Source organism: Brassica oleracea, chromosome C9, assembly GCF_000695525.1.
Source record: "Brassica oleracea var. oleracea cultivar TO1000 chromosome C9, BOL, whole genome shotgun sequence".
NCBI classification, from domain to species: Eukaryota; Viridiplantae; Streptophyta; class Magnoliopsida; order Brassicales; family Brassicaceae; genus Brassica; species Brassica oleracea.
In genome coordinates, this window is record NC_027756.1 from 22,591,896 (window position 1) to 22,606,288 (window position 14,393).

Here is a 14,393-nt window from a genome sequence, read left to right on the forward strand (position 1 = left end):
TAAGTTTAATTAATATATCATACTAGGTGTGGGCTAGCACCTTATGCTATACATTCTTTTATGTTTTGAATTGTAGGTTCAATCATGAATCTAGATATGAAAACAAATCTTAAAACTCAAAATTTATTATAGAACAACTACCATATTTCGAACAAATACCATATTTTGAAGAGAAAAAAAAAAACAAATGATAAAAACGTAAAAACTCAATTGTTATGTGGCTCAAAACAAAAATAATGGTAATTTGTAAATCAGATTTTTACTAATAAAACAAAAACAAACAAATCCGCGTTTTTTTAGCGCGGGTCAAAATCTAGTTTTGTACATTATTAGGCATCTAATTAAATCATTTTAGTGCTTAAATATTGCATTTAGGTGTCATTAGGAGTTGCATATGTACAATTTGCATACACAGGGGCTTGGAGTACGCAATCAGAAGTTTTGGGCCAAAAACGTGGGAAACTATATACCAAATGAAAGTTTAGGGGCCAGGGTCGAAGACTCTCAGAACAAAGGGACCAAATATGCAAAAGAAAAAGAAGAGTGCACCGGGAGAGATGGAGCGCTTGATGGTCGTAACCCGGACTGCTCGACCCAAGCCTGCTCTTCGGGACCGAACTGAGCAAAGCGGCCGTGATGGCACGAACATCAATTCTGACGACTTGGACGCGGAGGAGACGGCTCGTGATGGAAGCTGCGGTGGCCACGGCCAGACGAGACGACGACAAACCGGCCTGCAGATCACCAGTTGTTGGAAGGAGTCGCTGCGGCAGAGGAGCAATCCCGAGAGCTCGATGAAACCCTAACGCAAACGCGATTAGTCGCATAACGAGCGTTACCAAATGCACTTTTAACCAGTCGCAGCGTTTTCATCAAAATAGCGATTGGCCTGTAGTGACCTCAGTTAACAACAAAGGCTTCATTCACAAGAACGTTTTCTACATGGTCCCGTAGTTTTTTTGGCTTGACAAGAACCAAAGTCTGGATCTTCAAGAGCTTTCGGCATTAACTTCCTATTGTTGGGAACTGCTAATGTAGTCGTAAACACCCCTGCCCATCCGTTTACATTCGAGGAAGAAGAAGAAGAATCCCTAAAACTTTCTTCTTTGGAGTTTTGAAGATGTGAAGACTTGGTGAGATCTTCTCATGAACGTCTCAAGAGCTCCATTACAGACCGAAACAAGAACGTCTCTATCTAGGTGTTTCCGATTCGTCAAACCAGAGAATATCTGATATCCATTTAATTTATACTAGGATGATTTGCTATAGCCAAAAAAATAGTATACATATATATATATAATATTATAAGTTACTATTTGATAAATTAATAATTTAATGAATTATTCAAGAAAAATGGTTTTTCGATTAAGTTTTCAGGCCAATTGTTTTTTTTAAAAATAAATTAATAGTTTGCAAAGCTAATAATATTGTAGAGGTTTAATTGTATCCCATATTTGTTTGTAGTTCAAAAGATGTTAAAGGACATACTATTCTTATATTTGACTTTTTGTAATCACCTTCTGATGTCAATGGCGCCAACGTAAATAACATCAGATTCAAATATGTTTCCTTTTGTCTTTGAGGAATTGGTTTTCCGTTTTATTTCTTTTAAGATAATGATATTCTATTTTTTCCTTATTACTTTAGGCCTAAATTTCCTATTCCCTTATGGCTTGTCAAAGGGAGTAGCTATATAAACAAGTCTAAAAAGTTTTGTCTTAGACACACTTTGAATTATACTTTAGAGCTTTGACTTTTATACTTCGTGGTGATTTGATTAAATTCCTCTCTCAGAAAGTTGGTCTCAATAAATTATCGAACAAAATTTTTGATCGATCCAAAAAAAAAGTTTCAAAGAATCCTAAAGTTCTTAGATCGACCGTTTATTCTCCCTATTGTACGCTGCGTCACCTTCCAAGAAAATTCAAAGTCTACTGTTTGTGACTTTTCTGGCTTTTGCTAGTGGACTCAGACATGCACCCACATTTCACAACGTCTATTAAACCGAATTTATATTTTAACAAACATTCTTTTGTTACAAAAATATAAACATTTGTTTTAATCTCAAAAAGAGTTTTGTCATCTAGTGAAGAAATGTCTAATAGCACCAGTCTTATATATTAACACAATTATTTTTGTTATAAAAGTAAAACATTAGTTCAATCTCAATACAGAATTTTGTCATCTAATTGGGAAATGTCTACCATCACGAGTTGGATTCATGTGCTTCCACATTCTGAAGTATAAGTCCAAAAGATTGGCAAAAGGTGTTTCTTTTCACAAATTTAGTTCTCCTAACTAGACATGTACGTAAAAACCAAACCGATTTGGTTGAACCGAACTGAAGTTTAGCCAATTCAGTTTGCATTCGGGTCCGTGGCACAAAACCGGTCAACAACATCTTTCTAGTCAGCATTCAGTTCGGATTTGAAAACTGATCAGTTAAGCTATAGACCAAGTAACAAAATTTATCAAACTGAACCAAAATCTTAATTACAACTTAATCCGAAATTAACCAAAAGATACAAATGACCAAAATTTGGCACGCTTGTTTTTTTTGGACCGGACAGAACCGAAAGCAGAACTGAATAACTACTCGGTTCAATTCGGTGGAATGATCCGTAAGCGGACAAGCTAAGGAAAACGTGAGAATACCAATTGGCTCAAATCGACAACAGTACTATCAGCCTAGATAGATAAAGCAACAAGCAATAGCTTTCTTTAGGTTTTTAGCTCTTAATAACTCAAAATTTCATGTATACAAAAGTTTATTGTGTTATTCCAGCCATCTTGAGGTTGTGTACAGTTTAATACCACACATCCTTGACCTCCAAGAGAGCTACATCACTTCCAGAATTTCCAAGTTCGCTTTTGGGTAAGCAATCCATTCCACTAAATGAGCATTGATACCACTCAAATTACCTTAAGGAGTGAATTACTCTCTCAAATAAGAGGTTCAATTGTAGTACTTAAGGATCGAATCCACAAGAAGCTAGGGAACCTATTAAATCTATTAATTTATTAATTCTAAGTGTTTGTTGTTTTCTGGTTTAAATGTAAATAGCAATCCTAATTGAGCAAGTATATTGCTCGACTAACAAGATGATTGGGGGTGTAACTTATTGGAAAGGTATTAGATGCAAGGTTTCGATTCAGGCGTTGGAGATTATAATCCTATAGATGCCTATCAGTTGCATGCATGATATATTAGAGCTCAACCCCTTAGACACAGTGATTAGCGATGGCAATGTTTCACTAGTTAACTAACTAGATCTTGGATCTAAAATGTCGTTTATTGATCACAAGAAAGTTTTGATCGATGGTCCTATAGAGATATCGATCGATACACATTCACAAATATTGATCGATTGTCAGAAGACGATATCGATCGATGCTTTTAGTTAAGCCTTAGGCGTAAGTTGATAATGCTCACTAGCTTTCTAGTTCAGCGGTAGCCTTTTTCCAGTTGTCTAGTATGATAGATTAGTTTCAGGACTGGATGGTCAAGGATGCTTGACTCATGCAGATTCCTAGGTTCAATATTCTAGTTAGCTAATCTAGAACAAGAATTAGGAATAATCAATCAATGAATACCACAACTTAGAAATCTATAGTTGGGGCTAATTCTTCTAACCTATTTGAACCCTGAATCTAACAGGAAAAATTACTCAGACATAGCTAAGCAATTCATGACACAAAATATAAATAAAAACTGCATAGAATAGAATAGATAAATCAACGAAGTTCCAATCACAAATTTCTCTATGATCTTCTCTCCTAAAACTCTCTGCTGAAAAAAAGAATACAAAGGTGGCCAAAAACTCTCTTGCCACCTAACACTTAGGCAAGTATATATCTATTAGATTAAAAACTCGTCAGGGGTAATCTTATAATTTGATAAAGTCTTGGATTTAAAGTCGGCTGGAACCAAATCGTGCTTCCGCGTCTCGACATCGAGCGATGGTACAGGATGTACATCGATTGATCTAATCTTCAATCGTCGAGGCTTCTCTTCTGTATCGATCGACGACACTGGATGTGCATCGATCAATTGTGGTCTTTTTCCATTGTCTCACTCGAATCCTTTCTTAGTTATGTATGACAAAAATGATAAGATAAATTAAGAGTAGTTTAAAAATGTCACACCTAAAAGTATTATTTTTCTTTTTCTCTAAAGAAATTTTCTTACCGGAGCTTCAGTAACTAAAAATCTAAATAATAAACGTGAAGTTAGAAATAAAACTTGAAAATAAAAACAAAACCAAACAACTGTAATCCAGATTTTGGTATAATCAAGTTCGGATCTCTAAATGACACTAATTAAATATTATTCATCTAAACAAAAAAACATGGATCTAAGTAACCAGTGGCGCGGATCCAGAAAAATTATTTGACGGGGGCACACAATAAATATATTTTATAATATTAAATTATTAATAAAAAAAATTATTTTTTATTTTTATAAAATATTAATAGATATTAAAACTATTAATAAAATATTATTATTTGAAAATTAAATAATATATATAGTAATTTTGTACAACTCATAAAAGGTTTTATAAAAATTTTAACATTTTTAAAAATATTCTAAAAATTTTTTTAATCAAAATTATAAAATTTTCAAATCAAAACTAGTTAAACATACATACATATATAATGTATTATTTAATTTTACATATGTATTACAATACCTTACATGTCACTATATCATAAATAAATACTCTAAAATATTATTCACAAAGTAAATGAATTGTTTACTATTTTAATATAAATAATATATTTTTTTAAATGATATCTATAAATGAAAATAGAATAAAAGAAATAGGGAAAGTCAAATATATAAGCCAAAGAAACAAGTATGTTAATAGAAACAAAATTAAGTTATTAATAATAAAGTAAACTTAGGTGAAGTGCAATTAAATGGCTACAATAAACGATGAAAATGTGATAGGACAAAAAGTCAGAAATGTAAACCAAAATAAAAATGCAAACAATATAAAAAACAAGAAGTCAATCGAACCATGTCGAGGATTGATAGGGGGCACCTTTACCATTTGACCTACAGATATCACCATGGTCCCGTCTAACAAAATAATTTATATTATTTAGTAGGGGGCACGTGTCCCCGTACTTTACACTGTAGATCCGCCCCTGGGCAGGACTATGGATCGCGGAGAACTGTCACGTGAGGGGATCAAGAAAGGTTTTGGAGGGGTGAGTAGAATCTAAGGAGTGTTTGGTTAGATAATTTGTTGCAGCAATTATTTAGTAAAACGCTTAAGTGTCATTCAGAGAATGTTTTTCACCAAAACTATGAATTTAATGCGTTCAAACTAACATTCCTTTAAAAAAACTTAATACCATTTATACTTTTCTCGACAAATAATTTTACGTGATAAACCTTCAGTTTCAAGTTCGATTAGTTGATTTATCAATCCTCTCAATATAATCATAGCATCAATAAAGATTCATTATTCGTCTATACATTTCTGTTAAAAACGGGAACCAATCTGATCTATCGCCATTAAGTCGAAAAATCCGTAGAGACGACAAAGCGATAAAACTTTAGTACGATGCCAAGTGTTAGTGAAATAACCTTTTTCTCCATACCTACTTTCATGCATTTAGCAGAGCACACACGTTCTTGAGAATCGTCTTTCATTACTGAAAGAGGACGTTGAAAATCTATTTCTACATAAATGTGTCGTACTCGGTTTTGTTACAGCTCGATGAGGTGATCTCTGTTTCGAGGATACTGAATCACTGTAACCGTCTAGGCTTAGTTTATTATTCTTCTAGAGGAAGAAATATAAGCATGTGAGTGTCACCACCTTCGCCGCCATGAGTGCTCTGCATTAGACGACCTTGAAGAGGAGAAGAAACTTCCAGGAACGAACCACCAGCAAGTCTCACGTGCTGGTCACATCTCGAACAGCCTTTACAATTTAGAGGGTTAAATAACCTTCAATTTATTTTATTATGCAACTATGTTTTTTGAATTTAAATGAGCTATACTTTTTTTTTTCACACAATTATTGTTTTGATTATAATATGTTATTGATCCACCTTTTTTCGATTTTATGTGTTAAACCCCTAAATCCATAAGTACTACAACGTGATAGGTGAAATTTAAATAAAGTATTTTCCAAAGCTTCTTCTCAAACTTGCAAACACCATATATTAAATTTTAAAACTAGTGACCCCATTATAAAAAGCTTCGTCCCTAATAACAATCATACATTTAGTTCTATCTAACTATCACTTAAAGTATCACTACAAGAAAACATATTTTTTACGAGCGAAATATTCCTTGTATATTCGTCGTAAAAGGGTGTTACGACGAATTAACATCGAAAACCGTTTCGTCGTTAAACGTTCGTCGTAACGGAGGTTTCGTCGTAAACATGTGGTAACGTTTACGAGGAATGCTTTCCTCGTAAAACGGAAGGAAACATTTCGTCGTAAATGAGACGTAAAATTTTGATGTAAAGTACTCGTATTATTTCGATGTAAAGTAGTCGTATTATTTCGATGTAAACTCCATGTAACATTTACGAGGGTTTTACAATGCTGCCCATGTAAGCTCCACGTAAACGTTACGGCAATGTTGCGAAGATTTCTTTGTAAATTCCATGTAAAGTTTACAATGAATTTGCATAGTTTCTTACCATTTAATATTAAATTAAAATAAAAATATTATTTAAATTCGAAATTTTAAAAATTTTAAATATAAAATGAAATATGAAAATGAAAACATATTTTTAAAAACTATTTAAAAGTCATAACATAATATTTAAACTCATAATACAAAATGAAACAAATAAAAAAACTACTACATATTGTCGAAGTAGTCGGTGGTGGTGCTCAGTTGAGAACGGTCTGGATCCGCATCTTCGGGATTCCGTGTTGGCATGCCAAGAGCTGCTCATCTCTCATTTAGTGCTCGCTGCATAGTCGGGTTTCCCACCGCCATCACGTCAAGAAGATCCTCAAGAGAGTCTAAACGATCCTGCTGGCTATCCATCCGAGCTCTCATCAGAGAGTTCTCTTCATCCCGTCTCGAAGCGTATGACAAACTTGCCTTAGCAACTTCATTAACAGAACCTATGCCCACTGTCCGTCCCTTCTTTCTAGGAGTCACCTATAAAATGTTAATATAGTTAAATTTTATTAAATAGTTAAATTTATTTAAATAAATTTATAAAGTTTTATCTCTTCGAAGATCCTGTTGACCTCTTCGGTGGTCAGTTTGACGGGTATTCCATCGGAACACTGCTGGGTTAATTCCGTCTCCCGCTCTTCAACCCGAGAAGCCACTGCGTAGAAGAGTTTCTCGGATGCCGGATCCACAAAAATCCCGTCTGATGTGGTGTGAGTCATCTTGAATAGATCAGACAGAGATGGTAAGACTCCCGTCTTCTAATACTACAAACAAAAAAATTAAATAAAATTAAATATTAAAATTTAAATTAATTAAAAATTTCAAAATAAATATGAGAAACAACTTACAGCTTCTAGATGGATTCCGACGTGAGGTTTTTGTCCGGTTATGTGAATTATGGGCAAATGACCATCTTTGTTCTTCGTTCTTCGGGAAGCGGAGCACGAGTTGGCCTTACGGATCGAAGAGTGTAGCTTCCAAAAGGCGATGAGATCATCCCATACTTCCTTCCTGAGCTCGGTGGGCTTTCCGTCATAACCGTAGATCTCCCACTTGTCCTTCCAATCGGAGACAGTATTGCAAAGGCGGGTCTTTGCCTTTGCAACAAACTCCTTCTTCACCCTCTCGGTGATTCCCAAGGACCACAGCCACATTTGCTGAAACAAACAAAAATTTGAAAAATTAAAATAAATATTAAATTAGATATAAATATTTAATTAGATTTTTTTAAAAATATATTACCGCAAAACATTTAAACGAAGTCTTCTTAATGTGGTCTGGAGTCTTGCTCCAATTTGGGTAGGCTCTGTCGTAGTAGCCCTTGATCGTCTCCGACACGCTCCGGCCAACAAGGTTGTTGGCCCCAAACCTGAAAAGAGAACCTAATTGTTAAAAAAATAAAATTTTAATGTACTAAAAAAAAATTACCAATAAGTTCCTGGCGGTCAATCGGGATCCAGAACATCCAAGCCCTCTCGTCCAGGCGGGGCGAGAAAATCCTCCACTGTATATCTCGCGTATGGGGCAGATGGAGGCACACACAAATCTGGATGAACTGCACCTGCTGGGACAGGCTGAGGTGCAGCGGCTGGAGGAGGAGGTGGTGGAGGCATATGAGGTGCATGAGGAGGAGGATTCCAAGCAACTCTCTGAGATGTCTGAGAGTCCGGAACTGCCTCGGAATATGATGGACCGGAAGAAGATGTCCCGACACCATCATGAAACATCTGAGAGTAAGCAGGTGCAACTGGCTTTCTTCTAGGACTCATCTAAATTTTTTTAAAGAAATTACAGTTTGTTTTATCATTAACGACATAATTTAAAAATATTATTCTGATACCTAACTAATCATCTAAACTAATTACCAATACTATCCACTTAAACTAATTACCTATACAAACCACCTAAAACTAAACAAATACTAACCACCTAAAACTAAACTTGTAAAGTTACGACGAAGTTACCAAGCCTCGTAAAGTCGTCGTAAAGTTACGACAAAGTTACCAAGCCCGCGTTTTTCAGTTATGACGAAATTACCAGACCCGTTTTGAGGCGTCGCCTATATATAAGAAAAGGCATTCCTCCTAAAGTCGTCGTTACGACGAAGTTACCAAGCCCGCGTTTTTTCAGTTTTGACGAAATTACCAGACCTGTTTTTTTCATTTACGACGAATTTACGAGGTCCGTGTTTTTAACTTTACAACGAATTTACGTGGAAAAGTTACGACGAATTCTCGTGGAACGCTCATGCTTTTTTCATTTATGACGAATTTACCAGGCCCGTATTTTTGTTAACGACGACTTTACGAGGCTTAACCCTAAACCCCGAAACCTGAAAACCTAAACACCAAAGTCACTTATCTTATAACACCATCTTCTTCTTTACATCTTCTTCCTCTTTATCTCTTTATCCAGTTTAAAACCTAAACTCCAAATTAATATTTTTAAACCAAAAGAAAACATATTATATAAAACAACATAAGTTACATATACATTAAAATGCAAAAATGAAAAAGAAAAACAACATTTGTTACACATACATTAAAATGAGATAATGAAAAGAAAAACAACATTTGTTACATAGATTACATCATTCTGAATCATTTTCGTTCTCATCAAGATCAGTACAATGATCATCGTCGCTTCCATCGAACTCGTCTTCACGTGCTTCATCTGTCACATCTTCCGGAAGATCTTCATATTGTTGGTTTTCCGGATTGATCAGAAGGATCTCATTAAGTTGTTGATCAGGTACATCAACTTCATTGATAGTGCCTTTTTCTTGCAAAGGTGGTTCTTTTCCAGCAACAATTCGTCCACGAGGTGTAATTTTTATAACAGCTAACCAGTTTATCCCAGAACTTCGAAAGCGAGGGGATGGAAGGAAGCTAACTTGCACGGCTTGAGAAGCTAGGATGAAAGGCTCGAACTTGTTGTATCTTCTCCCATAATTGACATCCACATCACCAAATTTGTTAACCCGAGCACCTTGGTTCACAACGGGTCGAACCATTCACATTTGAAGAAGACGCATTTTACCTTCAATAACCCCAAAAATTCGACTTCAATAATCACCTGCAAGATCCCGTAAAAGTCTGTTTCACCTTTCACACATATTCCGTAGTTACTTGTTGCCCGATGTCTCCCATACTCGTATGTGTGAAAGGTAAAACCTCGTGTGAAATACATAGGTGAAGTGGTGACCTTTGCTACTGGACCTTGGACCAAATCGTGAAACCATACGGAGTAATATGGATCGTCATACGCAACCTACAAAAAAACATCACCGTTAAAATTATCTTATAGCATCACTGTTAAAATGAGATATATATATATATATATGTGATTTTAACCACTTGACAAAATGCTTATCTTTCCGTGCGTCCACCTCAGTTGAGGATATTCCTGGTATTGCTTCTTCAACTTGAGATACAAACATGCTGCAAATAAAATAAATGCTATAGAGCATATATAATTAAGGAGATCCAAAGGCATTTCGATTCAACTAAAAGCCTTCTCGAAGAGTTTGAGGGCTTTGCAGAGAGAATCAAGTCAATAATGGAGAAGGAGAGAGGGAGAGAATACAGCATTAAGCTGAGAGGTGAACTTGAGCCACTGGTTTCACTGTTGGCTAGAGACCAGTGACCTTTTAGGCTTACTAGAAAACTCTTATTGGCAAATTGTATGTCCTGATCTTTGCCAGTTTCTAGGGCTGGACAGGTGGTGATTCCTTCTTCTTTACTCTCTCCCACTATTGTGAATCTCTCTAAGCATAGTATTGAACTTTTATGAACAGGTTTCATTCAAAACCTCTTAATTAAAGACTGGTCATCGTCTCAAGGCAGTTAACTAAATATACTCCTTTGGTATGGTCTATAAGTTCCATCCTGTTTCTGCTATTATAAATGACTCATTGAGGATTACAAAGGAGTCTGCAGAGAACGCAGACTTTACAGGTTGCTGCCATAGACAGACAGACAAACAGATTAGATACCTAAGAGCCGGCATTAGATGCGTTATCTTGTCACAAACTAGAATCAGAGTGTTCCATATTGGAGATCTAGAGGAGAGGATCAAGTCACTTTTGAATCTTAGAAGAAACGTGTCTGATACGGCAGAACCACCAAGTTTATTAGCAGAGGTTGGTTCCTGTCAGGAGCAGCAACATCACACGTTTGGAACCTTCAACGGAAGTTGTTTCCTCCTCTGCGAGCCAACCTGGTTCCAGAGGACAAAAACGCAGTCAGAGCTCCGTACATGTTGCTTCACACGCAACCAATCACTTTCCTGAACATGACTTTTTCCCTGAATCAAAGACTAACTTGGCCGGTTGATCATTACAGCAGAGGTTTCAACTCTGACTACAATTATAACCAGTGGACACAACCAGAGGGACCTCTATTGGTTATTGATGTATATTAATTGGTTTAGTAAATGTGTAAATACCCGGTTTGTTCCGGTATAGTCATCAGGTTAATTATTTATATTCACATTACAGCTCATTCAATAAAGCTAACAGAAAGTTTCCTTATTTTATCTTCTCTCGAGTCTCTTCTTCCACCATTGTTGAGCTCAAAAGTAATTTCTGTTCAAACCTTGTTTAACTAATATGGTATCAGAGCCCATGGTAAAAGCCCAGCAGATGATTTCCCACATAAACAGTTTCCTACCTATGTAGCATGTACAAATGGCCCATCTTGTTGTGGTATGTCCGAGATGTTGGACTTGGGCTGTTTCCGATTGGACCGTTTCCCATCCACATCTCGAGAGGGGCTATTAGATGTCCCACATCGTTTAATGATGTGATCTTTGGGCAATATATAAGTGTATGGGTAAACCTCCACTCTTGAGCTAGCTTTTGGGTGTGAGTTAGGCTCATCACTAATATGGCATCAGAGCCAGGTTAGCCACTGTTAAGTTGTTGATCGATGTTGCTGCAGCAAAAGGATGGTTTCTTTCTCAGTTAGACATCTCTAATGCGTTCTTGAATGGTGATTTGGACGAAGAGATATACATGACTCTTCTTCCCGGATACTCTCCAAAACAGGGGGAATCCTTTCCTCTCAATGCTGTATGCAAGCTCAAGAAGTCTCTATATGGCTTGAAACAAGCATCACGCCAGTGGTTTCTTAAGTTCACTGATGCTCTCCTTCAGTTGGGTTTCACAACATCATCTGGCGATCACACTCTCTTTCTTAAGAAGTCTGGAGATGTCTACATGGCCGTCTTGGTTTATGTCGACGACATCATTATTGCCAGCAGTTGTAATAAGGCCACTGATCTCCTTAAGGCAGCCTTACAATGTTCTTTCAAGCTTCGTGATCTAGGTACTCTACGTTACTTTCTTGGACTAGAGATAGCTCGATCTTCAGCGGGGATCACTCTGTGTCAACGGAAATACATTTTGGATCTGTTAACTGAGACATGACTACTTGGTTGCAAGCCTGCTTCTATTCCAATGGACCCTAGCATCAAGCTTACTTTAGAAGATGGAGATTTACTACAAAATATTGAGTTATATCGTCGCCTTGTTGGGAAGTTGCTTTATCTCACATTCACACGGCCAGATATAACTTATGCAGAGCACAAATTATGTCAGTTTACTGCATCTCCCCGCCAACCTCATCTTCAAGCCGCTTATAAAGTGCTTCATTATCTTAAGGGCACTGTTGGTCAAGGCCTATTTTACTCTGCTCAATCTGATATGAAGCTATCTGTATTTGCTGATGCTGATTGGGGCTCTTGTTCTGATACGAGAAGGAGTGTTTCTGGTTTTGGTATGTTTGTTGGGACCTCTCTCGTTGGTTGGAAATCAAACAAACAGGACACTGTCTCCCACTCATCTGCTGAGTCCGAATACCGTGCGATGGCTGATGTTGTTCGCAAGACCATGTGGTATCGATTTCTCCTTGAAGATCTTTGGGTACACCTCTGCAGCAACTCCTCTGTACTGTGATAACATGGCAGCTATTCACATTGCCAACAACTCCGTGTTTCATGAACGGACCAAGCATATGGAACGTGATTGCCACATTGTTCGTGAGAAGGTTAAACGTGGTCACATCAAAACACTTCATGTCCGTTCAGAAAATCAGTTGGCCGATATACTTACTAAACCTCTCTATCCTAATCCCTTCCGGCATCTCTTGAGCAAGATGGAGTTCATTAACATATATGCTCCATCTTGAGGGGGAATATTGGTTATTGATGTATATTAATTGGTTTAGTAAATGTGTAAATACCCGGTTTGTTCCGGTATAGTCATCAGGTCAATTGTATATATTCACATTACAGCTCATTCAATAAAGCTAACAGAAAGTTTCCTTATTTTGTCTTCTCTCGAGTCTCTTCTTCCACCATTGTTGAGCTCAAGAGTAATTTCTGTTCAAACCTTGTTTAACTAATAACCTCCTAGTATCACCAATATTATCAACAATATGATGATCCTTATCACGGGAATCATTTCTAAGTGTATTATAGCTTCGTATGGTCTTATACTTACCTCTAGGCGAAGCTGTTTTTCTTTTTTTTCTATTTAGTTAAAACTTATTCTTATTCTTGGATTCATCCCTCTAGAAGTTCATCTATAATCTAGTGACCAATAAAAAATTGTCAAATCACATAGTATTTTTGAAGTAAAATAAAAGAAAATAAAAAGTAGTAATAATTGCCAAAAGAAACTATTTTTTAAACTTTTGGACAAACTCTAAATTTTTGGATCAACTATAAACCCTTGGTTAAATTCTAATGTGTTTTCTAGGGTTTAAGATTTACCCAAAGATTTAGGATTTATCCAAAGATTTAGTGTTTAGTGTTTAGGATTTAATATTTAGTGTTTATGATTTAGAATGTAAGTGTTTTCTAAGGTTTAAAATTTATCCAAGAGTTTATGGTTTTCCAAAAGGTTTATGGTTTATCTAAAAATTAAGGTTTAATGTTTAATATTTAGGATTTAAGATTTAGAGTTTAATTGATTGATTATGTTAGTAACATTAGAAAAAAGTTCATTTCCTTTGGTAATTATTAATAATTTGTGTTTTTTTTAAATGTCAAGTGACTTGTCAAATTTTTATTGGTTATTGGGGTGAAGTCAAAAATAACTCTTTAGTTAATTTGTTTATATTGTGTGCTAAAACTCTAGAAGTTACTCTTTTTGTTTCTTTTTTTTCTGTATTTTAGCTTTTAGTATGCTATTAGTTACTGTTTAGTAAAATTAATATAAAATTTTACATTTACATTAAAATATATGTTTCGAACACCAATTAAGGTCATATACTGACTCGAGTTTCTACTTTAGCAAATTATTTTTATATATCCTGCTTCATTATCCTTTGATTATTTTATTTATTTAGTACTAATGTTTTTTTTAAACAGACCAAATCGTGATTCGATAGTATAATAGAATCAGCGGTTAAATAATTCAACTAGTCTCACCAGGTTTTCAAACTTTTTTTTTTCTTTTTTTTTTCTTTTTTTTAGCAGGAGGTTCAAAAGTGATCTGTAATTCGCACGTGATTTCCGTTTGCCGAAAGGCCCGTAATCCATGGTTTCCGATTACCAACCATTTAATCCCCCTGACCCGGAACCAGCCGGCACTAATACCCATTACCCAATGACCCGACACCAACGCCGCGATAACTTTAAACTTAGAGAGGGCGTAAAGCATTCCGTATAATAAAATAAAAATAGATAATGTATAATAAAATTTATGACTGATTATATATGTTAACTA

At 35.8% G+C, this 14,393-nt stretch overlaps 1 protein-coding gene across 1 annotated transcript; it reads left to right on the plus strand.

Annotated features, from left to right (window-relative positions):
• The first annotated feature begins 12,119 nt into the window (after nucleotides 1-12,119).
• On the plus strand, nucleotides 12,120-12,617 carry LOC106314582 (uncharacterized mitochondrial protein AtMg00240-like). The gene has a single exon (XM_013752437.1). It carries the CDS (start codon nucleotides 12,120-12,122, stop codon nucleotides 12,615-12,617), a length of 498 nt encoding a protein of 165 aa, XP_013607891.1.
• The last annotated feature ends 1,776 nt before the right edge of the window (nucleotides 12,618-14,393 follow it).